General features: G+C 58.3%; 3 protein-coding genes across 3 annotated transcripts; 1 reads left to right on the top strand and 2 right to left on the bottom strand.

Moving 5' to 3' along the window:
• Positions 1 to 9780: 9780 nt before the first annotated feature.
• MIND_00561600 (uncharacterized protein) lies at positions 9781 to 10272 on the top strand (the record flags this gene model as incomplete). The annotated part of the gene is made up of 2 exons (XM_037362390.1): positions 9781 to 10085; positions 10140 to 10272. 2 exons carry the CDS (start codon positions 9781 to 9783, stop codon positions 10270 to 10272), a joined length of 438 nt encoding a protein of 145 aa, XP_037220311.1.
• A 2043-nt stretch (positions 10273 to 12315) lies between these two features.
• On the bottom strand, positions 12316 to 12979 carry MIND_00561500 (uncharacterized protein; the record flags this gene model as incomplete). Its single annotated transcript, XM_037362389.1, has 2 exons — positions 12769 to 12979; positions 12316 to 12716 (listed from the first exon to the last, which is right to left on the bottom strand). The coding sequence occupies exons 1-2, from the start codon at positions 12854 to 12856 to the stop codon at positions 12316 to 12318; spliced, it is 489 nt and encodes a 162-aa protein (XP_037220310.1). The 5' UTR covers positions 12857 to 12979.
• A 3821-nt stretch (positions 12980 to 16800) lies between these two features.
• Positions 16801 to 17566, bottom strand: MIND_00561400 (uncharacterized protein; the record flags this gene model as incomplete). The annotated part of the gene is made up of 2 exons (XM_037362388.1): positions 17454 to 17566; positions 16801 to 17407 (listed from the first exon to the last, which is right to left on the bottom strand). Exons 1-2 carry the CDS (start codon positions 17522 to 17524, stop codon positions 16801 to 16803), a joined length of 678 nt encoding a protein of 225 aa, XP_037220309.1. The 5' UTR covers positions 17525 to 17566.
• Positions 17567 to 24169: the final 6603 nt, after the last annotated feature.

Raw genomic sequence — 24169 nt, 5'->3', positions numbered from 1 at the left:
GAGAGTCGATAGCGGACGGCACGGATGCGCAATCCTGATTTCGCGCGGAAGTTGCTGAAGGACGAGGCGTTCGGCGAGATTCGGGGGGTCGGAAATGAGAACAAATGCGAACGATTCGAGTTATGGCTGGTGTCCAAATGTTTTCACGGCAGAATGGTCGCTGCCAATCCATGTGCAATACCTCAGCCTGATTGGGCCGGGTTCATCGGCATTGGGTTGAGCGAGACAACGCTGAAAGGACAGGGGGGGAATAACGATAGATTCAACGCGGCGATTCGCGAAATACAGAGTGGTAGCGCCACACGCCGTTCCAGCTCGTGTAACCCGCGGCCGAGACTCCCTCTCTGCATGTTAGTAATGGTGCGCCTGCAAAACTGGACGTCAGCAGTGCAGGAAGGGCGACTGTGGCCACGCACTGGATGTATTGCGCAACCCAGTGGGCGGCCCCAAACTCTTTCCATCTCTCGCCGTATGCTGCGCCTGAGAGCCACTGAGCAAGCGGGAGAGCACTGGCCATGCAGCTCGCGGTGGCGACGTGAACCTTTGGCGAAGCATCAGCGACAGCACGGAACGGAAAACTGTAGCGCACCTGTTTGGACGCCTACATCATCTCAAAGCCGTTTCCCCCTGCTTTGGACTCCTCAGGCTCCCAGCCAACCAATAACATCGAACAAACGAAGCGGGCCGTCCAGAGGGACGACAAGTCGGAGCCTGGGAGTAGTCATCAGCAAGGAATAGTCGACAATGGCGACGGGGACGCACACGCGTGGCATCGTAGACGATGAGCAGAGGAGACCGCAAAAGGGAGATAGGGCGGAAGGAAGGAAGAGAAACGGGGATCTGCCCGTGATTGACGTGGCGCGCACGGACCATGCCGTGTTGCACGTGCCACGTCAATCGCTTCTTGGTCTTGACTTCCATCTTCTTTCCGTCTCGCTGCCCTTCTCTCTGCGGCGACACACGCTGGGACAACATGGCATCCCCAAGACTGGGGGTACCTGACTGAGGCTATTGTCCTGGGCGTGACGCCGCCAGTGCTCTGCCTGGAATCTGAAGACGCGACGCGCTGGAAGGATGGAGAGTGCAGAGGGCGATGAGGAACCATGCTAGGAAGGGCCGACGAGAAGGCTATCCGGAGAAAGGAGACGCATTCTGCAACAGAGGTGCGTCCAATTTTTCACTATACATAATAAAATCGGCCTCACACAGGACGACAGATTCACTGGCTGTACTTCCCTGAGAAATCCCCAGATGGATTCCGCCCTACAGTGACCATTCGGTGACAACGAGATGGGGCGGTAAGTCGTGACTTTCGTCGGACTGTCCATTCTCTGGGTGTCCAGCGCAGGCGCCAACGCGTCGTCGTGGAGCGGAAGAGAGAAGGTGTCCGCGGCATGCGCAGCCGCGCTTGCCTCCGGACAACGGTGATCGGGGATAACAAGAAACGCCAAAGGTTCGAGGTATTATTACTAGGAGAAGTTTTGCGTCCAAATCTAGTACGGCATGTTCAAATTTGGGCTGGGATCCGTGGCATTGGCAACGCTGAGAGGGGGGAGAACAGGGAAAGTCATGGCTTGAACACGGCGAAATACATGGTCGTAGGCTCGTAGCGCTATACACACTGAGAGTCCGGAGAGTCCCCCCTCAATTGAAAATGGTGCGCCGGTACAATACTACAAATAAATGTCAGCGACGGCGCGGAAAGGAAGACTGTGGCCATGCACCTCATGTATTGCGGAACCCAGTCGCCAGCCCCAAACTTTCCCCATCTCTTGCCGTCCGCCGCTAAGTATATCTGGTGAATTTCAGACAAAACACATCGTGATACCTCGGAGGGTGGTACACACCTGTTTCGTGTCCGAGTCCTCAAGGCTCAAGCCGTCCTTGCTCTGCGGCGAGCCAGCAAAAGAAAGCTCCTTCGCGATAGCGTCGGCGCGGACATGAGAGGAAACGACAAGTCTTGAGTGCTTACGTGTCCACGGCGATCGGCACCGGAGCCGTGACATCAATCTCTGTCGATGCCGTCATCGCCCTTCTTGACTTTGCTCCACAAGGACCAGTCGCCAGCACACCCCATGCTTCCCAACGAGCTTATCAGTGAGATCCTCAAAGATCTCCAGGCGACAGACCAGAAGAATGTCGCTCTTGCCTCGCGTCGCCTGCGACTCCTCGTCCGCCCATTCCTCTTCAGCGAGCTTTGCTTGCAGCCCTACGACGTCACACGTGTACATGAAGAGATCGATGGCGATCTAGATAACGACACTGATGATGAAGATGAGGACGACGATGACGAGGAACAACTCTCCCTCCCCTCGCAAGATCGTGTGGAAGCTTTTGTCGTCAAAATTAGCTTCTTTTTGTCAACCGCGATTGCGCCGCATGTCCGAGTGCTGAAACTTGTGATGCCGCAGGCGCTTATTCACGCAGGTTATATGCAAAGAATCGACTTCAACAATGCATCGGACACTCACGAGCTCTCAAATATGCTTTTCGCCCGTATCGACAAACTCACGAACATCCGCACAGTCATCTGTCAAGGCACCATGTTCACCCTTGCTGCACTCGTCAATCTGTCACGGTTGCGCGGCCCACTTAATCTCGATCTCCTTGCATGCCGATTTGACTGGAACATGAGCACAGATGTGCTCATCGACGCCATCCGAGCATTGGATATTCGCTTATGTGTCGGCATGTTGAAAATATCCCAGGTGAAGGACTCCGAAGCAGCTCGTCTCTGGTGCTGGTTGTACCTCTGCAATCCATCTACCCTCAATGACGTGAATTTGCACCCAGATTTCTCCCGATCTCGGCTGGAAATATTCGATTCAGCAGACAATTACCAAACTGTGCTGCCAAATGTGCACAGTCTCCGCCTGAACTTTGTATCGATCCCGGCCTTCACTTCCGCCACCTGGGTGGATCTCCAACGAGCATTTCCCGAAGTGAAGAGGCTGTTTGTGCGATCGGCGGAGGAAAGCATACCATTGGCAGTTGGATACCCTCAACTTCACGCACTAGAAACATACTGCGAGAGCTTGATTGCACTCCTCCCAGCACTGCCAACAATCGACACATTACATGTCCATCACTGCGCTGCCAATACCCTGCTTTCCACATTCCAACGCATCAACATTTCCCGCGCGATCACTACAGTCTCCCTAAGCATTGATGACGGCAATCATCAGACATGGGCCATGATCTTATCCCACTTTCCCACTTTGCGGGGGCTCCATTGGAGAGCGTGGTTGGAAGACATTCCCTTATTGGAGGTTGAGTTATCCCCCTCTCTCTGTCTGCGCTTGGGTCACTGATAACATTTGCAGATTGGTGCATTCCTCACTGAGCTTCCAACTACACTACCCTCTGGTCTGGTCGCAATCAAGATTAACTGTCTTGCTGCTGGATCTTTGCAGATCACCGACGAGTATCGGTCTTCTTTGCCTCAGCCAGCCGTGCTGCAAGCCCAGCTGCTTGAGCGTTGTTCGGGTATGGAGACAATGTCACTTGATGCACTGCAGAGCTGGAGGGTTGAGTGGAGAAAGAATTGAGCAATGAGGGGAATGACGATGTTCAGAACGCGGTAATAAAAGTATTTGGAGACTATGTACATACATATTGCAAGTTCACAGATAAGATAGGTCTTGCCATTAGCGACAGACGAATCCTTGTGAAGGCCATTTCAGTCTGGTGAATTCACTCTGGGGCGTCTTTTAGACTGAACGGGCCGCAACCTAAATGACAGGAACTCAAACATTCACCGGGGGACATCTCATCTGACAGACCGATCCAGCGTAAAGATCGGTGTTTCTGGGCGCGGGTTAGCAGGAGGGACAGCGAGTAACAGAAAGGCACACGCACTTTATTGTCCTACTACACCACGCTGCCTTGCTATCACATCAGCAGGCCTTTGGTCGAAGGTTAGCGGCACGGAAGAGGAGGAACACACTTCGTTTGGCCCATTGAAACCCAGGCGCGAGCCATCCTGAATCGCACAGTAATCCTTCGACTATTGTGGTATAACCTCCTCAGTTTCGCCGGCGTGTGGAATAGCGAGATAGTGTGGCTTGCAGGCGCGATGGAGTTGTTCTGAAGCTGCAGGATGTAGAGCCGTGTGTGTGCGCGATCCCTTGCCTGGCGTCTCGGTTTCTTCCAAACAGCGTCGGGTTACTGGGGGATCCTAAGTGCGTTGAAAAGTTAGCGGCGATGAGCTGAAGATAGACGTCACGCACCGAGTCCAGTATCTGTCTCACGCGCAAATCGAACGGGCACATCGACATTCTCCTTCCAACCTTCCCGTCCACCCCTTGTGACGGATAGTTCTGTTTCGTCTACGCAACCGGATGGCGGTTGGCGGGCATGACAGCGGCAGCCGGCCTAGAGTCCCTCCCTCTCTGGATGTTAATAATGGTGTGCCTGCAAAACTGGACGTCAGTGGCAGTGCAGGAAGGACGACTGTGGCCACGCACCGGATGTGTTGCGCGACCCAGCGGGCCACCCCAAACTCTTTCCATCTCCCGCCGTATGCTGCGCCTGAGAGCCACAGAGCCAGCGGGAGATTATTGGCCATGCAGCTCGACGCGGTAGCGACGTGAACTACTAGTACCGAAGCATCTAAAATCGCCACACGCGCATGCCCAAGAGTTAATTGTTCCAGGGAGAGGATTAGTCGCTGAATGAAAACGCGTGACAGGAGCTGCACAGTACACATGTGTCCCGTTCACTCAAGCTGAAACCAACCCAGTCAGGACCATGTCATTCTTCACAATAAAGCTCACGAGGGCGTCGTCGTGGCTGGCATTCACGCGCAGGACGTGCACCCATCGCACTGTTGCTTGTGGCCTAATGATTAGGACAGCAAGGTTTAGCAGCCTATATCAAGACGTATATGCTGCACGCACAGCGCTTCACTGAAGGTTTGAAGGGGGGATTGTTGACCATGTAATGGCTATAAAGCAGCGAGGCGACGATATGGCAAACGGGTGTGGCGTCGGTAGACGACCGAGATGTGGACATCCCCAAAAATTTATCTGAGGAGGACCTCCGCTTGTCCGGTTCCTGCCAAATATTAGAACCAGTCAGGCGGCATCTCACGGAAAATCCGCACCCATGCCAATGAACCCGGAACCGTGACAGGTGCCGTGCCCCACAAGTTCGAGTCGTTAGGCGCACGTCAGCCGCGCAGGAGGCGTCATATGGTCGGAAAAGCAGGAAGAGCAGTGGCGTATGAATATGAAAGCGCCCGCCGTTGTCGCTGGAGACGTGGAAGGGTTGGACGGGCGTTGGTAAGGGTAACCAAGCTGGTGGTTGTCCTTCACTGTTCGTCTGCTCTGCTGACCGTTGGCTCGTGCTCCAGACCTTAGGCCAAACCCACGGAGTTGTTCCAACGGGAAGTGGGCACATTCTCCTCGTGTCCGGCTCGTGTTGAATAGCTCCATGGCTGTGCTCGTTGAGGTGTGCGGTGCGCCGTCTTGGCACCCCTCTTCACTGTGGTTGAAGAAAAGGCGGTGACGGAGCTTGATAATGCGTAAGGGGCAGCGCTTCATGGGGGAGGTGCTCGGGCTTTCGGCGGTGCGGTGATGGCAGCAAAATTGCGCATGACAATATCGCTGGTATGCGTGTCGAACGCGGAGCCACCAGACGCCAAGATAGGTAGCCGTGGAGTTCGATGATGAGCCACAGACGGCATCATGATAGAATATTGCGGCTGCCTTTGGTTTTGCATGTCTGGCGAGTGGTCGAAGACCTAGACGGCCAACCGATGCCGTAGGGCTCAAGCGCGCATCGGGATTTGCCAGAGGGAGCCGTGTTGAGCCTCGGAAGGAGCGTTGTTGGATGGCCAGTAAAGGCGGACTTGTCGAGCGGAGTTCTTCTGCCTCCTCCCCAACGTCCAGAACCTTCGATGAGCCCACCCCGTGCCCGCAACCGCCCCCGTAGCTGCACATGTCGGGTGGCACATGTAGATCCGCAACTCGTTAAGGACTAGCCAGACAGCCTCAGGCAGCCACATACGTCGTCAGCATGACAGTAAGACCGCGCGTCCCTGTCCGGTATGTGAGACGCGGCATGTCAAGGCGCACCGAGAATGCCCATGTCCCCCACTGGGTTACTCTCCACCCGCCATCCGTGCTATAGCAAGCGTCAACGTCGCGGACACCGCGTTGGCAAGTGCGTCGTCATCGTGGAGCAGAAGAGAGAAGGGCGGTGACAGCAGAGATTGATGTCACTCCCCGGCCGCCGGGTACCGATCGCCGGTGCCACGTAAGCACATGCAGCTTGTCTTCTCCCTCCATGTTCCTCCCCGCTTTTGCGCTCGGGATCCGGATACAAGCACGTGCGGTCTGCGTTGCCGTCTAGCCTGACTCTCTTTGCCGTCATTGCGATTACCGACGCGGGATGGGGTGGGGAGGAGAGATCGCGCAGGACGCGGCGGGAGGGTCACGAACGGGAATTGGGGTGGCTCGAGGTGCGCACCGTGCTAGAGCCTCTTCACCGCAGCCTTTCCACTAATCGTCACCCGCAGAACGAAACGGCCACGGCCCGTGGTAGGCTTGCTAGGCAAGACGGCGAAAGGGTTGGCAGGCGTCAATGTCTTCCTGGCCTGTAGCACACACGCGCGCGTGCTGTCCAACAAACGCACGCACCAGGAATCGGCCTACTCCTCGCCATCTCCCGCCTCCACGTCACCGCTCTCCTTTCTCCCACTTACCTTGGCTGCCTCACCCTCTCAAGTTGTCTTCTCGCTCTCCCGCACGCGCTCAGCCTCCGTCTGTTACCCATCCTACCTCTCGCGCTTGCCACCTGCCAAGTCGTCTCTGTTTGCCGCTGTACTGGTAGGAAATTTGAAGAGTGGAAAATCATGTTCGAGGAGACGAGTATCTGCGTGGAAGGCGCTCAACCGCGGTGCGACTTCCCGGTAGTGATGCAGAATGCACAGCACGCTGACGGACCAACAACTGTATGGGATCCAGGGCAACATTGCTTCCGCTTCTCCCAGTGGCGATTCCAGCCTGCATCGCCGTTGCCCCGGCCCACTTGAAGGAGCAAGCTGAGAGAGAAAAGCTGTTCGTGGTTGGCGCATTAGAAGAAGAAGGTAAATGGCGTGCTGGAGGCGACAACATATGGGCAAAGGAAGTGCGTTGCTGTTTCCATCGGGTTTCTCCACTGCCTGGGGACCCTGTTGACGTTCGCGCCAGACCTTCGAAAGCAAGAACTCCGGAACGCAATTCCGCTGCTCAAGCAGCCGGCAACGATGGACGGGCTTGAGCGTGGGGAGAGCGGTGTAATTCCCGTGTAGAAGAAAGAAGGACGGCGACGCGACATGTGGACGCAGTCCCGCGACAAGGAATTGGGTGGCGCGAGGTGCGCTTACCGAGACTTCTTCCCTGTGAGTCCCTTGCAGAACGCGTGATCAGGTTTGCTTAAGGATGGCGCAGCTTCCCAAGACACGACTCTCGCTCAAGGATACCAGCACGCGCGGCTTGCGTGGGCATCCAAGGTGGCCTTCGCTCGTTGCAAATGGCGTCGTCCGGCCTCGGTATTCGTGCGCAACGTGGTGGGTGGGGAGCGGTAGAGGGGAAATCAGGCCGGGGGGGGCGTGAAGGTTGCGAAGGGCGATTGAGGTAGCTCAAGGTGCGCCTGGCTCTGCGACTATCTCACCGCAACCCCTTCACTTATCGCCACTCATCGTAGACCGCGTTGAAGGGCCTGTATTGCGGGTGTCCGCGCGTTATTAAAAGGCGCACGGACTCGGTCTGCGTCTGCGTCTGCGTCTTTGTTATCCCTCCACCACTGGCCATCTGCAGCACCCACGTCACCGCCTTCCTTTCCCTCACGCTGTGTTTTGTTGGCCACTCGAGCCGGCGCCGAACCTGCGCGTAACGCCTCGGGGTACGCGTATTGTCGCTGCGCTGACGCGTTTGCACGGGCGGTGGGCCGGTCGCAGCAGGAGATGATCCGCAAGCTCATGAAGGCGCGCCGACCCGCGGGACAAGCGGATGAGTGATGGCGAGATTCGAGGGACCTCTGCAGTGGTGGGGGAGACGGACAGCAGCGAATTGCTGCAGCAGATGCAGGATCACGGATGTCGTTGCTGCAGGCGCAGCTGAGAGTGGCGAAGGTGAACGCAATCGGGAGGGAGCAGGAAGGGCAGTGTGAGGATGCGAGGTCGGAGACGACGTTGTCGGAGTATTCGAGGGGCGGCAGCTAGTGTCCGGACTCCGATGTCGGTATTAAAAAGGGTAGGCGCAGGCGAAATGGGCAACTAGGATAGAAGATATAAAAGTGAGAAGCAAATTCCTCATTTCATCAAGCATGCGTTGAACATACGTAGATGCACCGTCAATGTGGTATAATCTCTGTGTGGTAGGATATTCTTAGTGCCAGCGGATTGCGGGTAAAATTGAGCCAACGTACCTCGACTTGGAGTGATCCTCTCCGTAACTACGCATTGAGGAGAAGCAGCAACTTCCGAAGCGAGAAGAGCTCAGCACCACGTAGGTCTGCGAACCTCGCTGCCCTTCGAGCGTCACGCGGGGCCACTCTGCCGCAGAAGCAGCTCGTGGTCAAGACGAACAGAAGCCAATGTCAATCAGCATGTGAGACTACCAGCACTAGTCAGCGCAGAGGATCAAGTAGGCGGGCTGATCCCGCAGTGGTGATTCGTGTTAAGATAAACCTATCGCAAGGTGGCGTCAAGCGGTAAGCGGTTAGTATAGGCAGCGGCGGTCGACATTGCGGATGAGCTTCGTCCAGAATCCAGAGTATCAGCGTGGCTTTCAAGGCGTTCTGGGCCGCCTGCCGCCGGCGTTAGCTTCAACTATGGGCACGCTATTGGTTCCATACCCATCCGAAGCGCGTCTTCGTCAAAAAGTCTCTCCTCTGGGTGGGGTGCGTCGCCTTCGACGGCACGTCTTGAAAGGACTGAAATGGATGGTGTTTAGCAACTGCGAGCGATAAAATAGCACCATCGGCATGGTGGGACACGCATATATAAGGCCCCACGCACCGCAATGCGAGCGTCTCCAGCGCCGCTTCACGTATAAGCTCCAGCCAGATCCAATCGTCGTGTCCAGTAACCCAGACTATGTGTTCATGCATATCCCACGCCGCCGAGGCGTCTGAGTCGAACGCGCGCCCGGCGACATGGTGGTTGAGAGGAAAGAAGCGTTTGACGTGGCACGTGCCAACGGCATGGTCCGTGCGCGCCACGTCAATCACGCGGATCCCTCTTCCTTTTCTCCCCCGCCCCTCATGCCCCTGCGCGACAAAGCCCCACTATGGGACGTGCATGCTGATCATCCGTGAGCTGGTGGTGGACCCCTCGCGCAGCACTACTTGGAGCTGTCTCGCTGACGCCTGGGGCTGTCTATTCGCCATACTGGGAAACGCCGAGCTGTGCAGAGCGCAGGGCGCAGTAGATTGCGTCTAGGGCGAAGGTGTGTGTGCTGCATCGTTTCAGAGCCGCGCTAATGTAGCTCCTCTCTAGCAGTAGCGTACCTGTTGCTGCTTGCGACCTGCTAGTCGCGGCTCCTTGTGCGCTGACAAGTGTTGAGGTGGAGGATGCAGCGAGCGAGCCGTCAACATGGGGGGAGCTAGAAACTTCAAGGCGAGTCAAACGATCACCTACATCCAACGCTCGTGGTCGCCGACAAGACCCACATTCGTTGCAGAAGGGCGCTGATAGTCCTGGAGACGTTGGGCTAACGGCGGCAGAGGCGCAGCCAGGATACCCGTCGACTTTCTCACCCACATCGGCTTGTCGGCACGGTCTTGTCGTCGGAAATGCGGGGGGGGGAAGCAGAGGGGGTATCTTATAGTGCGTTGCATTGCCTCGTCGCAAGTATTCGCGTTTCTCCCCCACTTACCGGCCATGGGAGTAGCAATCCCGGGCACAACGGCGCACACTTCCCAAAGACGACACTTTCTACCTTCGACAATGAATTTACTGTGGCGAATCCTACCCGTACAACGACAACCTCGAGCCACCGCGACAGCTGCTCTCGCAACATACAGAGGGACGTCGACCAGCTCGTGCTGATGGATGCGGTCGAGCACAACATGCCGAAGGCCGATGCACAGGCTTTGCAGTGCGTCAATGCCCATCCCACCTTAGAAAAATCACTAATCTAATCTGTTCGCAGAGACCGGCTAGTCTTCCCGCAAGGCCCTGTGTACGATTTCGCGACGGAGATGGCTGCGCCGCCCCTTCTCGCACAACCGAAGCCATCTCCTAGCCCGACGAAGTCGGCCGGCCCCAGCGGGCACACTGACTAAGCCCGCCGCAGGTGTCCGCTTTGACCCAAATCACAATCTCACGCCGGCTTCTCCATCGCTCGCAGATCGAGGCGCTGCTGTAGCCCTGTCCGCTGTCTGTTGCCCTACACCAAGCAACATAGCAACGGTCGTCGGAGAGGCGTGGACGGCGCGTAATGGCCTGGACGTGACGGAGGCGGTGTGTCCCGGGTGCGGGCGGGGTTTGCGAGCAGGAAGGGCTTAAAGAGCCATCTGGTCGGAGGGAAATAGTACCGTTCTGGAAATAGTTATTTGGTCTTCACGAAGATGGAGAGGAAAATTGCGTAGTTCATATTTGGTAGTATATTGTCCCCTCAAACCCATTCACACAATGACCAAGGTGTACTCTATTCTCGCGATGGTCGACTACCAGTGTACGGCGGGAGCGTGTCCACCGAGCAACGCCCCGTCACATCTGGATACAAAGTCGCTGATGAGTTCAACGGCGCCAGCACCGGCGTGCCCGGTATCGGGAGTGGACGCGGGTGAGGGCGAGTTTCGAGGGAAGGAAGGCTTGTTCCGTCTCTGCTGTAGACTGCGGCGACGGCTGCATCGTATGCGGTATGTTTATCACTCGCTTCCTTCTTAAGCTTGATTGCGGGGGACGGCCGCCCGAGACCTGACAGGGCGCGTTTGCTAGAGAGATCGCTCGTGGGTAGAGGCAGTGCCGTTGCAGGATGCTCAAGACGCGTGTGCGCTGCGGTCATTCGTCTGCGCCAGCAGCATGCCGCCAGGGGGATCAACAGGAGGATGAGTGCCGCGAGGGCGATGGTGATGGCGGCAACCGCGCCGGCGGAAAGGGCTGAAGAACGAGTGAGATTTGCGATACCTACTGCTGGAGGGAATGCCGATGACGAGGGACTCGAGTCTGTGTCTCGGTCAGGATGACAAGCACAGAAAGATGATAGCGCACCTAGCAATGTACTTGTGAAATCCAAAGAGCCAAATACCGCCGATGGTGTGACTGAAGATGACGCTGAAAGAATAAATCGTTCAACACAACGAATGAAGATATATAGATACCAGCAGATCCGGATGAGGTGTGGAGAAGCGAAGCAGAGATTGTTGTAGTCAGCCGAGAAGCGGCGGAGGGTGTTGATGGAGTAACGACAGGATGGTTCAGGCTGGCGCGTAGAAGTCAAATTTAACTTGCTGACTGGAAGGACTGTGCGTCCTTACTGGTAGTAGTCGCTCGAGATGGAGCCGGTGGTGGCGGATGAGGCGGGCCGGGAGGTGTGCCAGGCGGTCCAGGCGGCGGCGGCGGCGGCGGCGGCGGCGGCCCGGGAGGCGGAGGAGGCCCACGACTATCCTCCGCCCGCAAGTCGAGAAGACCGGGCGCAGGATTGAAGCCATCCGTCCTGCGTGCCACTCTCCGAGTCATGGAAGGGAAGTAGAAGGGAAAGGATCCGGGGCAAGAGGACAGCGCGTAGAGGGAGGAATCGGAGGTCATATATAGTCGTGGACATCACATCTGTCAAGGAGCATTCAGCGCGCTATTTCCAGCCTGATGTTAACTGGCCGAACCGCACTGTACTCTGCGGCCGGGCCGACCTTGACAAGCACAAGCAGTCCCTCCGGCGCGTCTTCGCGTCTCGTTGAAGTCGTGTCGTAACTTGAGGGATTGGCTTCAGCGGGAAATGAGTCCTAAAATACCACGGAAGGTGATCGGGAAGATGATCCCACCCCTGGCCGCGCAGTGCGATGATGCACTGAGAGGCATTCTATCATTCCATCTCCCTATCGCACCCATCAGGTTCCTGGTTCTGCGAAGCATTTTCAACTTGACGTCAGAGACGCAGCAAAGATGAAAAAAGTACTTACACACAGTCGGAGGAGTACCGCCAAGGGCAAAGTAGTACTGAGGAACGAATCAGATTTGCGAGAAAAAAAACACGGACGAGAAATGACACACGCTACAGCTTCGTTCCGCATGAAAGCGCCCAGAATCATGGTTGCGAGACGCTAGCGCACCACCTTAGATGACGTGCCTGGGAGAGCGGCAAGACGAGCTTGGTTTCCGGCGCCTCACATGTCAGCGCGCGTGGCGCGGCTGCTTGATTTCCAGTGTCTCGCTGTCGGAGGAGGCAGCCAGGACAGCATGTTGGTCGGATGGCTGACTGAGCTAGAGACAAGGACCGTGACGAATGTGTCCGTGATAGCCAATGACGAGGAGTCAGTAGTGGAACGCCAACAATCCAGCGGCGCAGAACAGCGCATGGTCGCGCGCCGCGCAGTGAAATAGCGGTAATATTGACGCGGACGATGATGAAGTTCGGCGGGATCGAACACCGATAGAGGTGATTCTGTCGCAGGGTTATTCTGCGACGGATCCACTTGAAGCAGTTGGGACTCCGATGCGCGTCCATTGGCGCCTAGCTTCACAATTTGAGAGTTTGTGAAAGCCGAGATCCTCCCAAAGTGCCTCGCTTTAGAAATAAGTCAGCACGCGCGAAAGAGCACCTCCTAGGCATGACGCACTCGTCAAGCAAGCGTCTCCAGCGCTGCAGGCGGCCTCTGGCCGTATCCCCACCCGCAGGCATCGACTTCGCTTCCCGCCTACAACCATCGTCTCTATCGGCCCATGACAGTGCTTGAGCCCACGCTGAACGGCACCGACGCCTCCGCAAGGCCGTACGCCCCAGCACGTCGCCCAGCGCGCCACATCGTCGTTGCCACATGGTGGTCGGGAGGAAAGAGCCGGATGACGTGGCACGTGCGAACGGCATGGTCCGTGCGCGCCACGTCAATCACGCGGATCCACTCGCTTCTTTTCTCCTTCCCCGTCATGCCCCGCGACCGCGACGGAGCCCCGCGATAGGACGAGGACACCGGCGTTGGAGGGTAATGAGCTGAGATACTTGGTGGGGCCTGGCTGGTGCGTGGAGATGAGATGTGGTGCTGCCGGCACGGATTGGGCAGCGCGCGGTTGTGTAGGTCCGTAGGAGCGGACCGGGAGGCGTCGAGGGCTGGGGGCTCACGGCTGTAGCGCTCAAGGTGCGTGTTGTACTCCACGTCCCACTCCGGCGGTCTACCGTACACTCACCTTCAACAGCAGAACCTATCTTTCAGCCTACGACGCGCTACTCTTCGACGGCCAAAACATCTATGCGATGGACCAAACGGGTGAGCTGGCTGGGGCGTTGAGATGTGGGATACAGCGGGAGTCCGGGGATATCGAGGAAGAGGCTGGAAGCCTGAAGCGATAAATGGTGCGTCTTATTTTGGGTTCAGCGAACGGTGCACAACTGATATATATAGTGCAAGTAGATTGTGGACGTACGTCGTAGACCTGAAGGCAACAACAAGTGTATTTTTGCACGGAACTGGCGCTCGTCGCTGGTCGGATGCTCGGGAGGTCCCGAAACCGGTATAACCTTCCACCTATCGACATTCACTGTCTGCTCCTCGAGGATCAACAGCAAGGGCTGCAGGCCAGTCGGGAGAATCACCGCCTCCAATCTTGGACGACAGGACCATCCCACTGGTTGCTGATGACGCGAGCGCTTTTTTACAGATGCGCCTCGTCCTGCCTCGCTTCGTTGCCTCCTTGCTCCTCTCGGACGTTGGAATCTTGTCATTCTTGACTTCAAGCGATAACTGCCGATTAGCGAGCAGTTTCGCGATGACCAGCTAGATGGAGGCTCCTTGTCACGCAGCGCCCTCTGCCTCACTGATACCTTTCGCGACAACGAACTCCAACCAACGCCGAGGCTTCTCTTGCCTGCTCCATCTCAATCGTGCCGCTCCAGTCATGCTCTCTCGGGTTGAGGTCAACTGGCTTTGTTGCCTCCCCGCGGCTGTAGCGCGGCGCGCCTGGAGCCCCTTGCTGCGCTCCCCATTTGGTTGCTGCGCTGCGCGTTTCTGTTCACGCTCGCAATCTCCCACCCGCGCCGTTTTCGGAGCAGTATGCCCTCTTGGCGCCTGAAGACTGTCGCGGCCCGCCGTCGTCCGTCATGGTAGAGCTCGTTGCCCTTGTAGGAAGTCTATACTGTCCTATTTCGATCAAGTGTCCGCCACTTTTTCAAAATTTGGGACCAAAAAATTTTCTTTGGATTTATGGTGATTTTTGGCGGGGACTTTTTTGGCCAGTGTAACGCGTAACGCGGACACTTGACCGAAATAGGACAGTATATGCGCGTTCGGACCGGATGGACGTCCTGCGTAGCATTGTTGGAGAGATCCCTTGAGTATTAAAGAGGCAGCTGTGTAACATAATTGTCTCCACGCTGAACCTGTTGGAGCCATGCAGTGCTGGCCCGAAAGCCCTTCTTCGGCGACGTGTGGAGGTATCCATCTGATGTTGACAACACAGGGTTGCTTTTTTCAGAGATGGTGTTATCCATGATATTTGCGGCGCACCTCATCTTTAAGAGGCGGAACATAAAAAGAATACACCCAGCAATCTCTCGCTATTCCACGCGTCTCTGTGTCGAACAGAAGCCTTCCGTGTTCCATCACAGTGCCGAGGTAGGACACTGCAGGAGGCGCGGTATGCAGTGCGCGAAATAAGTAAGTTACGCGAGGTGGAAACAGGGGCTTCCGAGTGGCGCAATCACCCTGCTGCCGGAACGATCGCGACCTTGGCATCGAGCAGCAGGATATGTCTCGTCGGAAAGGCATCTATATAATGCTACATGATGCCTGGGTAGAGTCCGCTTCGGCTCGTCGAGTCGTCGCAGTTCTTGAGGTCGCTGCCACTCAAAAACTTGAAGCCCCAGACCGTGAACGAGCGCTGTGGGTACCAGAGAACTTAAGACCCTGCCAAACTGCTCGGGGCCCTTTAGTAGGCACAAAAGCGAACCGTAGCGTGCGGCAAGCGTCACCAACACTGTTTCAGGTACCAGTGCCAGCCGACCACAGCCCCAGCCAATAGCATCTATTCCGTCCGGAGCTCCAGGGCAGAATCGCTAAGTATTCGCGAAGATCATCAACCCAGGGCAGCTCCTCAGTCGTCCAGGTACGTCGGCAACGCGTCTGCATAGCGCTCAAAAGGGAGTGAGCTTGGCTACCGACGACCGAGGTCGACACGGAGACCGGTGGTGGATAGGTACCAGGCCCGTAAGGCAGACAGCAGGCAGAATCAGTGGAGTCGAGTAGAGCGGTCAGTGACTCCACTCAGAGACTCTTATGACGAGGAGTACAGCAGCCAGAGAAACGGCAGCTTCGCGGTGGTAAAAGATAGAGTGAAGTCCTGTTGGACCCGTCGCGATGCTGTTGACGACGAAGATTCAGTTGAGCGGCTACAGTTGTTGTGAAAGCAGCAAGACAGGGGCCCTAATCGCCTCTTTGAGCACATATATCCGAGGTAATCCAGTCAGCAGGCGGGAAAGAACACTTCGAGAGGCTCAACGCACCTATACGAGAGTCTCCAGCGCCGCCTCACACTCCGCGTCCCGAATCCCGAATCCCTCCCCCACTGCTTTCAGCAAGGCTTTCAGGCTTATCGCCAGCGTAGAAGCTGTGATCCCGGTTTTGATGGACCCGGGGCGGCTATCGAGCCACCCCATACACCGCCCACACGCCCGTGTCGAACGCATATGGCAAAATATCGAAACACGCACCGCGTCGTCGTTGCCACATGGAAGTCGGAAGGAAAGGAGCATTTGACGTGGCACGTGCGGCCGGCATGGTCCGTGCGCGCCACGTCAATCACGCAGATCTTTTCGCTTCTTTCCTCCGCACCACTCCCCGCCCCGCGACAAGGACCGCGACGATGGGACGGAGACGCTCTTTGCCGTTGCCTGTGAGGTCGCGTGCCGGCTGGAGATAGTCATCCGGTGGAGGCGCCGCTGAAGAGAGTTGCGCTGGCGGTATGGATTGGCGGTGCTGGGTTGGCGTTGGGGCGGACTGGGCGTCTAGGGCTGCGGGGCCGCACTTGTCGTGGCGGCGGTGCGTGTAAACCTCTCAGCAGTGCGCGTGCGCGCTGACACACACTGTCCTTCAATAGAAGACTGCCTGTTGCCTGACTGCGACATGCTGCGCTTGGCCAACGCTTGCCTCTTGTCATCGTCACTGACGTTGTCAGCCCACCGGATTGCTGGTTCGTTAGCAGGTGGAATTTGAAGCGCGCTGCAAGGTGCATCTTGTCCCCCGTTTAGCCAACTTTTGTCCTGACTCGCTGTTAATGCGACAGGACGAGTCATTATTGCACGAGCGAGACTGTTCTTCCCCGGTCATGGCGCACATCGCATCGGCCGCGTTGAACGGGATCTTTTTGTGCGTGAACCGCTCCCTTCATTTTCTTTCGCCCATCGCGCCTATAATAGTATCACTCTCTTCGTGACATCCGCCTAATCTGTCCGACGCCCGTCCAGGCGAAGCGCCGCGGCGCCGCCTTGCGTATCTACCCACAAGCTTCCATTCCGCTCTGCTCCTCCGTCCATTAATGCTCGCCGTCTTAGACGCGGAGCAGCTCTTCAACCATCCAGTACACCGGCTTCACGCGCGCGCGGAACGAAAGCCGCACGCCGTTGCGCCGGCCCAACAACAACGGGCGTTCGGAGAGCTTGGTCAGAGATAACGCAGCGCGCGCGGCCCGAGCTCGAGAGGCCATGGCGGGCTTACCGCAAGTGAAGATAAAGTAATACGAAAGCGTTGGTTGTTGTCGTCTTGGAGATAATGGGAAGGAGAGCGGGATGGGTGGGTGGTGCATGCATTCGTTCCCCGATTGTCCGCCTCGCTGACCACTGCTTCCCGCTCCAAACCTTCGTAGCCGTAGAGCTCCCCAGCGGGCCCCGGGGAGCGGAACGCTCTACTCGGCTCGGACTTATTCGCGCAATGGGCTCGACTGTTGAGGAGAGTCAAGATGCAGAATCCTGGTGGTGAGGCACGTTGTTGGCGATGAGGCTGCGACAGAGCGCAGACGTGGCGAGGTGTGTTGGAGGCATGCGGAGATTTGCCAGCTATGTCGGTCTGGGCTAGGATCGGCGGGAGGGAGGGGTGATAGGGGCCGAGCAGAGACCGGGGCAGCAGTGCAGCTTGGCAAGTGGAAGTCACGAAGTATTTCGTGGGTACGGGTGAGAACGGAGTGCGGAGAGTGCGACCGGGATGTTGTGCCACGAGGGTAACGCTGGCGATGTAGTTCGGCGTGCAGGCTACAGCAGCGGGACCGCGCGATCTTATTCGCTATGTGAGAACAATCCTGGCGCCATGTGAAGACGCACCGCAGCTCCACCAGCTTACTTGCCGCCCCCATCCGTGCCGGGGTGAGAGGGGCCAACGTCGTGGAGAGCATGCTGCACGATACTGGCCGTCGTCGTGGAGCGGAAGAGAGAAGGGCGATGACACGTGGCAGAGATTGATGTCACTCGGCGGCCGCCAGGGCCGACCGCCGGTGCCACGGAAGCACACGCGACTTGTCTTCTCCCTCCATGTGCTCGCCGCCGACGCGCTCGCCTCCGGATACAAGCACGCGTGATGCTTGCGTGGGCATCCAGGATACCCTCGGGGTTGCCAGTGGCATTGTCGGCCCCGGTTTTCCGGCGCAACGTGGTGGGGAAGAGAAGAGATTGGGCGGGGCGGGACGGGACGGGGCGGGAGGTTTGCGACGGCGATTGGGGTAGCTTGAGGTACGCCTGGCTCTGCAGCTCTGTTACCGCGACGTTTTCACTCGTCGTCTCTCGCAGAACCCGTCGAAAGGCCGCGCTGCTGACGCAGGGACGATGGCGGTGTGGGGCAACGTCGATGTGTTGCGGGTGTCTACGCCAGGCGCCGAATAGGCGCACGGACGCAGTCTGCTACTTGTCGTTCTCTTTGAGACCGCTCTCCTCCACTTCCCGCCATCGCCATCTCCACATCAACGCCTCTCCTTCTCCTAGGCCTGCTCTCTTGGGCTGGTGGTCTCGCTCTGGCGAGTCCTCGAATCTTGCACGCCCTCGCCACATCTACTTTATTTAATGGGTCTTCCTACGTGGCGTTCATCCGTGCTCGCCGCTGCGTTGCGGCGACGCTTCCAACGGGCCCGGGAGGCCAACGTACCTCGCCGCAACAAAATTCCCCGCTCGCAAACGCGTCCGTCCACCTGAAACGCGAGGAAGCGCAAGAGCGACTTGCCTTCCGCCTAACACCGCTTACAATCACTCTTCGTGCTTGCCTCGCCCTCGCCCGGCTGTGTTGATGGAAGGAGAACGCGGATAATACGAAACTGCTGTCGCGGCGGGGATATCTGTTCGAGGGCTGGTACTAGTGTCAACCTCTGCGACGGAGAACGCGAACTGGCCTGGAGCGCAACGAGCGCATCCGTGTGGAGCGGATGAGAGAAGGGCCCGGCGCTGGCGTTACGATCGCCGGTGCCACGCAATGCTTGCGGCTGGTCTGGAATGGTTTCGGGAGCAGGGTTGCGCAGGACCGCGCGGGAAGGGTGAGTCTGTCGCTCTCTCACCGCGACCTGTCTATGAATCCTCAACAGGCAGACGGCCTATCCTTGTCCGCGGGACGCAGGCATCATGTGAAGATGCGCCGAGGATGCGCGATGGACGCCGGTGGCTGCTTCCAGCCCCACCGGTGTCGCTCTAGGCACCGGTGACTCGAGGGAGAGCACCCACGGCCGCGAGCGCAACGAGCGCGTCGTCGTCGTGCAGAAGGGCGGGTCAGATTGATGGTACTTGCCCGCCGGGCGCCGGCGTGCCGATCACCGGTGCCACGTAAGCGGCCACGCCTTCGCTCTTCCCTTCATCGGCACCGAAGCCGCACTGGGACACCAGCGCGCGGGGAGCGCGTTGGCGTCTATGGTCACCTTCGCGGGCTGAAAACCGCGCTGCCGGCTCTGGTTTCCGCGAGCAATGCGGTGGAGTGCCGTGGGAAGCACAGGGATTGGGCAGGACAGGACGGGAGGCCGGACCAGGGTGCGCCGCGCTGCTTGAGTACTGCGGCCTCCCCGCTAATCTTCACTCGCAGGCCGCATTGTCAGATGTGCCCCTCACCGGCCGCGCGGCTTAGCTTTTGCAGCCAAGATCCCGTGACTATCTTCACTGTCTCCCCGACACGCACAAGGGCGCGCGCGTTCTCGCCTCCGGATGCAAGCACGGCCAGGGTGGCCTCCGCGTGTTATACATGTCGTTGTCGGCTCCGGATTTCGTGAGCAACGTGTTGGGGAAGAGAAGATATTGGGCGGGACAGGGCGAGAACGTTGCCGGGGCAATCGGGGGAGCTCAAGGTGCGCCGGGCTCTGCAGCTCTGCTACCGCGACGGTTTCACTCATCGTCTCTCGCAGAACCCGTTGAAGGGCCGCGCGGCTAACGCAGGCGGGACAACGTCAATGTTATGCGGGCGTCTACGACAAGCATGGTCGGGCGCGCGGACGCACTCTACTGCTTGTCGTCCTCTTTGAGACCGCTCCCCTCCTCTCCTCGCTATCGCCACCTCCACATCAACGCCTTTTCTTCTCCTGCTCTCTTGGACTGAATGTCTCGCTCTGGAGTCCTCGAATATTTCACGCGCTCGCCACTCTCCCTTGGTCAGTGGGCCTTTCTTCGTGGCCCTCCTGCGTTGCGTTCACCTGTGCTTGCCGCCGCGCCGGCGCGACGCTAACGAGGTCCCCGTTCCCCCGACGTGTCCGGCTCAATTCTCGCGCTTACAGCCACTCTTCACGCCTGCGTCGTCTCCCGGCCCATTTACGGCAGGAGAAAACCGATACGAAACTGTTTTCGCGGCGGGAGGACGGTCGGGCCGGCACTGGTGTCCACCTCTGCGACGCAGAACACGAAAGGGCCTGAGCGCGACGAGCGCATCGTACTCGTCCGCGTGGAGAGGAAGAGAGAAGGGCCCGGCGCTGGCGTTCCAATAGCCGGTGCCACGTCAGCAGCCACGGTGGCTTGGCTTCTCCCTCAATGTTTCTGCTCGCATTCGAATCGAAGCTCCCCCGTCTTTAGGCGGGATGGTGACGCGCAGGAACGGGAGGAAAGTGGCAAAGGGGATTAAGTCCGCTCTGCAGCTCTTTCACCGCGACGTCCTTCACGCGCAGAACTTGTGCTTAGCTTCGCACAAGGCGGCACGGCTCACGCAGACAATATTCACCAAAGATATTGTGGAACAGCACATGAACGTCTATGATATACACAATAGCGCGCGTTCTTCACGGACACAGTCTCCGCCTTCCACTTCTCGCCATCGACAGCATCTACATCACCGCCTTCCCTACTTCCACTGGCTTCCCTCCGTATCTGCGCGCATGCCCGCAGCCGTAGACGTCTCCGTAGACGTCTAGGGTAGCGCTTGCGGGCTTGAACTGGCGTCGCGGTCTGAAACTGGCGTCGTCGACTCTGCCTTTCGCGAACACTAGGCGGGATGGTGTGGAGCGGAGACTGGGCAGGAGATGGGGGGATCGAAGGGGATCGCGGGGCAGCTCCAGGTGCGTCCGGTGCTACAGTTCTCTTTATGCCACCGGTTCAATAATGCAGAACACGTCGTCAGCTTTGCTCAAGGCCGCGCGGCTTACGCAGACAGTCTCTCAAGATGGGGGGAACAGTCAACATGGCCGATGTCTTGATTGCCTCCGCGACACGCGCAATGGGCCCCGGTCTGTACCTTCGCTATCCCTCCACCCGCCATCTACCCCATCTCCGTCAACGCTTTCCCTCCTCCGACCGGGGTAGCTTCCGTCCCTTCTGTGTCTGCGCGGGAGACACGCTCGCCTCACCAGAGAGAGGCATGGTCATGACGGCGGGTTTGCAATTGGCGGAGTCGACTTTTGCGAGAACGAGGCGGGATCGTGGGGGGCGGTCGCGAATAGGAGGTGCGCCGCGTTCTGATGTCTCCTTACCCCGCCATTTTTCCTGATCGCCCCTCTGTGCAGAACTCGCCGCCATGGACGGTGCAAGCAGAGCGTGCGGGCGCGGCGCGACGCCGCGAGAAGCAATACGGAGGCGTGGTGACCCTGTGGCGCCGCTGGCCATCGGATTTAAGACGTTGTGCCGGTGCCGCCCCCGCCGGCGCGCGAGTTGGACGACAACCCGGTGTTCCAGCCGCAGCTGGACGTGCTGCAACGATACATGTACTGTATGTGGGTCTACTTCTCTTCATCCTCGAGAGTTCTTCGTTGATTCCGCGGCAGCAAGCAGGCGGGCGGCCTTCCTTGACGTCGGAGGCAACTCCTTACGCACCGCCGTTGCTCATCGCATGGAGCCTACGAACGCGCTGAGCGGTACTGCCTGGTCTCAGACTTCGACCCTTACTGCTTCCTTAAGCGCCGCCTGGGGCCTCTTCCCGGTCGATACGGCCGCTGATCGCTGTTAGACGTTCTGGGCAAATATTGGTGGCCGAGCTTGTGTAGCTGCACCCTTTTGCCACGCTGGCTTCTAGCGACAGCCGCTGTGGCTCACGCAATCCCTGGTCCTGCGGTCCTCTTCTGCCTGCGCCGCCCTCCCAACTGCACCGAAAATAGATCCACCCGCGCGTAAGGCGACAGGCAGGCGAATCTCCCGAAGCCCTCTATGCGTCTTCCTTCCAAGCCGGCGCTTTCCGAGCGGTGAGTCGTGTTTCACACCTCTGCACGCGAAGACTGCGGCTTGCAAAATGTTTTCTGCTTCACGGGCTTCACGCTGCTGATGAATATTACAGTTTCGCGGTCTCGGTCTCTATGCCTGTCAGTTGGTGATAATTTGTGATTATCGCCGAACTGCGTGGCGCTGTCCCAATCTCCGAGCCCCAGGTTGCAGTATTGCTGTTGGACGATAGCATTATCTTCCGCCCATCGTGTCTAACTAGCGAACACATTGCCTGCAGAGGCATTGAGCGCTTCAAGACGGAAATATCACTGCATTAGCGGCACGTTCACGGTTGGCCGCTAATGAACCCGACAATCACATTGAACATGCATATGGCGGGATCCTGACTTGGACTCGCGCCACAGCCTCGCTTCGGCCGTCTTATAATCGCCATACTTGGACGCTAGGTTGTATCTCCCATCGCGCTTGGTATCGGGCTCAGCATCCGCCCCTCGCATGAACCATCGTCCAACCACGGTACATATCACATAATCGACTTCGCAACGCCGCCATAGCCCACCAATCGTTAGCCGTCCCCCTCGTCAACGATTCCGGCCACAAGGCTGCAGTACTCCCGCAACACTGCCTCGCTGATTCTCTGATTCGAGTGCTTCTCCTCCCGTAACTCGCTCGCTGCCCTGCCTCCCTCTCCTCCCGGCACGGTCGTAATTGCAATGCCGCGCCTCAAGGTTGACCATCCCAGCGCCGCCGGCAACTCAACGCACAGAATTTCCCTCATTCTGTCTTGGCCTTGTCGACAATCAGAGTCGTCTCCGCGCCTCGCTGGCCGCGCAATCGCCCTGCAGCCCCCAATCGCCGCCGCTCGCACGCACCGCCCCGCAAACCCTGTTCTCAATGAATAGCACGCCCAGCGCGGCAATAGCGGTTCATCTCGCCGCATCCGTGCCCGCACGCGACCCGCCGGCGATCCGCGCGCCGGGCCCGGGGTCCAGGATCAAGCGATATGGGGGATATATCGATATGGGGGATGTGTCGATATTGCTCTCCACAGCACGCGCGTTGCTCCCTTATCGCGCACCAGTGGTACTGAGGGTGGGGCACTGGCACCGTTCTGCTCCCGCGATGCCCGCGCTGCCATGTGCCACGTCGCGGGTGACACTTGGCGTGAAACGTCGTCCGTCGACGGGCATGTGATGATGCTGTCTGCCCGTGCGGCGTCTCGGCGCGAGCCGTCCGTCTGTCTGCAGTCTGCGAGCTGTAGGCAGGCAGGCCTCGATCTGCCAGTGCTCCCGATCTGCTTGCCTGCGGTGGGCCGTGGAGCGGCCCAGGGGCTGTCAGATAGCGTTGCGTTTAGCGCGTCCGCCCCTTGCTTCTCGCCCGATCGCACTTCGCACTTGCCCTTTCCACCTTGGAACTTGAAGCGGCTTCCCTCCCCGGCCCTCCCTCTTCCTCCATCGAGGAGAGCAGATCCACGAGGCGCGGTGCCTGATGACGTCGCCATGGAGGGCCCTGGCCTTGCGCTTGTGTGTTGTGCGGCCGGGACGGAGGGCTGGGCAGCGGAGATCCGGGGCGCCGGCGGTCCGGAGCAGCCGACAATGACGCGCCGGCGCGAGGAAGATGTGCGCACGGGAGGCGTCGTCAGGAGGGAAATGGAGATCGGCTGTAGCGCTCCCAGCAGCCGCCGGCGCGGAAGGACGCGGAAGCTACTGCGTGCGCTTTGCTCCCGCGGGTAGGGTTCTGCGGTGCATGACGACGGGTGTGATGGAGAGAAGTCGGGATGTGGCTCAGGCTGTCGCACGCACACGCACACGCACGGCGGTTGCCGCGTACGAGAGCGAGTCGTATAGAATCCTGAGTATAATTAACTGCTTAACTGCGAGGGTAAAAGCGCCGGCCGGCGATCGATCGTGTTTCGGTTAGCCTCGCGGGCCTGGGTTCTTATTGACTCATTCATCGTGCTCAGGTGGTAAGGGTGGCTTAGACGCGTCGATTAGGGCGATCGAAGCCTGCGCCTGCCAGTGTCCGGCAAGCTTAACACTGTAACAGCGCAAGGCGGGTCCAGGAGCCTGAGGCCGGCGGCGCGAGGCTTAGCTGGGGCAAGAGATGGGCTGAGATTGGCGATAAGGATAGAGGGTACAGCGGGTGGGCAGGTATCGATGGATGGGTGGGGGATATGTACACACGGCGAGAGCTACCCACTGCATCAGCGGCCCTCTCCCTTCTAACATACAAACGACGCACCATCATCAGGAAAGGGATTATTGCTACCATGCTACCAGCCAAAGCCTGGTAGCCATGATAGCCATGGTATGGTAGCCATGGTAGGTGTGGTAGTGATTGCAGGACACTAGGTAGCAACTGATTGCAGCTGGTTGCCACACCCTTGAGGCCAGTAGCAGTGATAAAAGATGTAACATAATACTAGTCTATACACA

This window comes from Mycena indigotica (assembly GCF_014461135.1).
Source record: "Mycena indigotica strain 171206Taipei chromosome Unknown Mind.scaff0005, whole genome shotgun sequence".
NCBI classification, from domain to species: domain Eukaryota; kingdom Fungi; phylum Basidiomycota; class Agaricomycetes; order Agaricales; family Mycenaceae; genus Mycena; species Mycena indigotica.
This window is presented reverse-complemented; position numbering and strand designations above follow the sequence as displayed.